Source organism: Condylura cristata, unplaced genomic scaffold (genome assembly GCF_000260355.1).
Source record: "Condylura cristata isolate star-nosed mole 26May11 unplaced genomic scaffold, ConCri1.0 scaffold00054, whole genome shotgun sequence".
In the NCBI taxonomy this organism is placed as follows: domain Eukaryota; kingdom Metazoa; phylum Chordata; class Mammalia; order Eulipotyphla; family Talpidae; genus Condylura; species Condylura cristata.
This window is the reverse complement of record NW_004567155.1, coordinates 430,246-431,473: the sequence shown is the minus strand read 5'-3', so window position 1 is coordinate 431,473 and position 1,228 is coordinate 430,246. Positions and strand designations below refer to the sequence as shown.

At 69.1% G+C, this 1,228-nt stretch overlaps 1 protein-coding gene across 1 annotated transcript in view; it reads right to left on the bottom strand.

Moving 5' to 3' along the window:
* PPFIA1 (protein tyrosine phosphatase, receptor type, f polypeptide (PTPRF), interacting protein (liprin), alpha 1) overlaps positions 1-1,228 on the bottom strand; it is a 42,505-nt gene that overhangs the window by 12,956 nt on the left and 28,321 nt on the right. Inside the window, 2 exon segments of the mRNA XM_012734322.1 lie at positions 710-803; positions 1,030-1,202. Of these exon segments, the coding sequence (XP_012589776.1) occupies positions 710-803; positions 1,030-1,202 (267 nt within the window).

Here is a 1,228-nt window from a genome sequence, read left to right as displayed (position 1 = left end):
GGGCGCAGGCCGCAGGCCGCGCGTCTCACACGGCACGGGCCGGCAGGAGGGCTGCACGCGCCTACGGGCAGGGAACCGGAGCGCTGGGCCTTCCTGTGGGTCCGTGAGCGTAAGAGAAAGACCATGTCTGCTGCACCCTGACAGAGCCAACAGCGCGCCAGGCCCACCGGCTCTGGAGGGCCCAGGCGGACGCCCCAGACCGGCCCGCACGGCGGCAGGCTCGGGGCCAAGGCTGGGGGCTGGGCCCTGCCCGTGCCACCACAGCGCTTCACATGGCTACCGCGGCCCAGGACCCAGCACACGCCCTTGCGGACGGCGCGAGTGCCACGGGGCCAGAGAGCTCACGAGCCAGAGGCTGGGCGCCGGGGGCAGCGCGAGTGGGCTGGGGCGTGCGGCAAGCGCACGCCAGCCAGAGCGGCACTCGGGACTCACCCGTGAGCCGCACGACGATGAGGGACTCCTCTGGGCCCCCGGTGGCCCAGGGCCAAGTCTCAGCGTCATCACCACGACCCGAGTTCGATGCTCGGCCGGGGAGGACCCCCAGGGCGTAGCAGGCCTCCCCTGCCCCCGCTGCTCCCCTCAGCAGTGGGTTTCAGTCGATTCTCATGCTCTGTTCCCCGCTCTGTCTCTGGGAACCCTCTCACCCACCCCATACCTCTCACCTGCACCCCAGTTCTTGTGTACACAAATACGTCCTTAAAAAACTTACTTTTTTTGAAGTTTACGATTCTTTTCTGCCTGTCCTCCCAGTTTGCTGAGCCCCAAGGCATCCTGAGATGAGGTCTCTGTCTCCAAGACACCAGCTACAAGGAAGTGGAGGGACTCAGGGCGGAGAAAAGCACGCCGGCAGCCCGGCGACGCGGGTCCCCTCCCCAGCTCTGCTTGGGCGCTCGAGCGCGCTGGGAGGCGCACCCGCGTCGGGGAGAGGCTGGCATCGGGCTCAGGCGCCTGAACCGCCCACCGGGAGCGCTGCCCCTGGCAGCGGGCACCAGGCATGGGCGCCGGCGCCCTGGCGCGGGGCCCACCCACCTTGCCCCAAGGACTCCTTGCCGGCGGGCCCGGGCCGGCCCTTCTCCTTCTTGCCAAACAGGCGGCCGATGGAGGACTTGATGCCCTTCTTCTTGGGGGCCTTGTGCAGCGAGTCCTGGCTGCTGCTGCTGCTGCTGGGGTTGCTCACGGGGCCGTCCTGCGAGCCTGTCGAGCTGCGCGCAGACACCGCCTGAGCAGG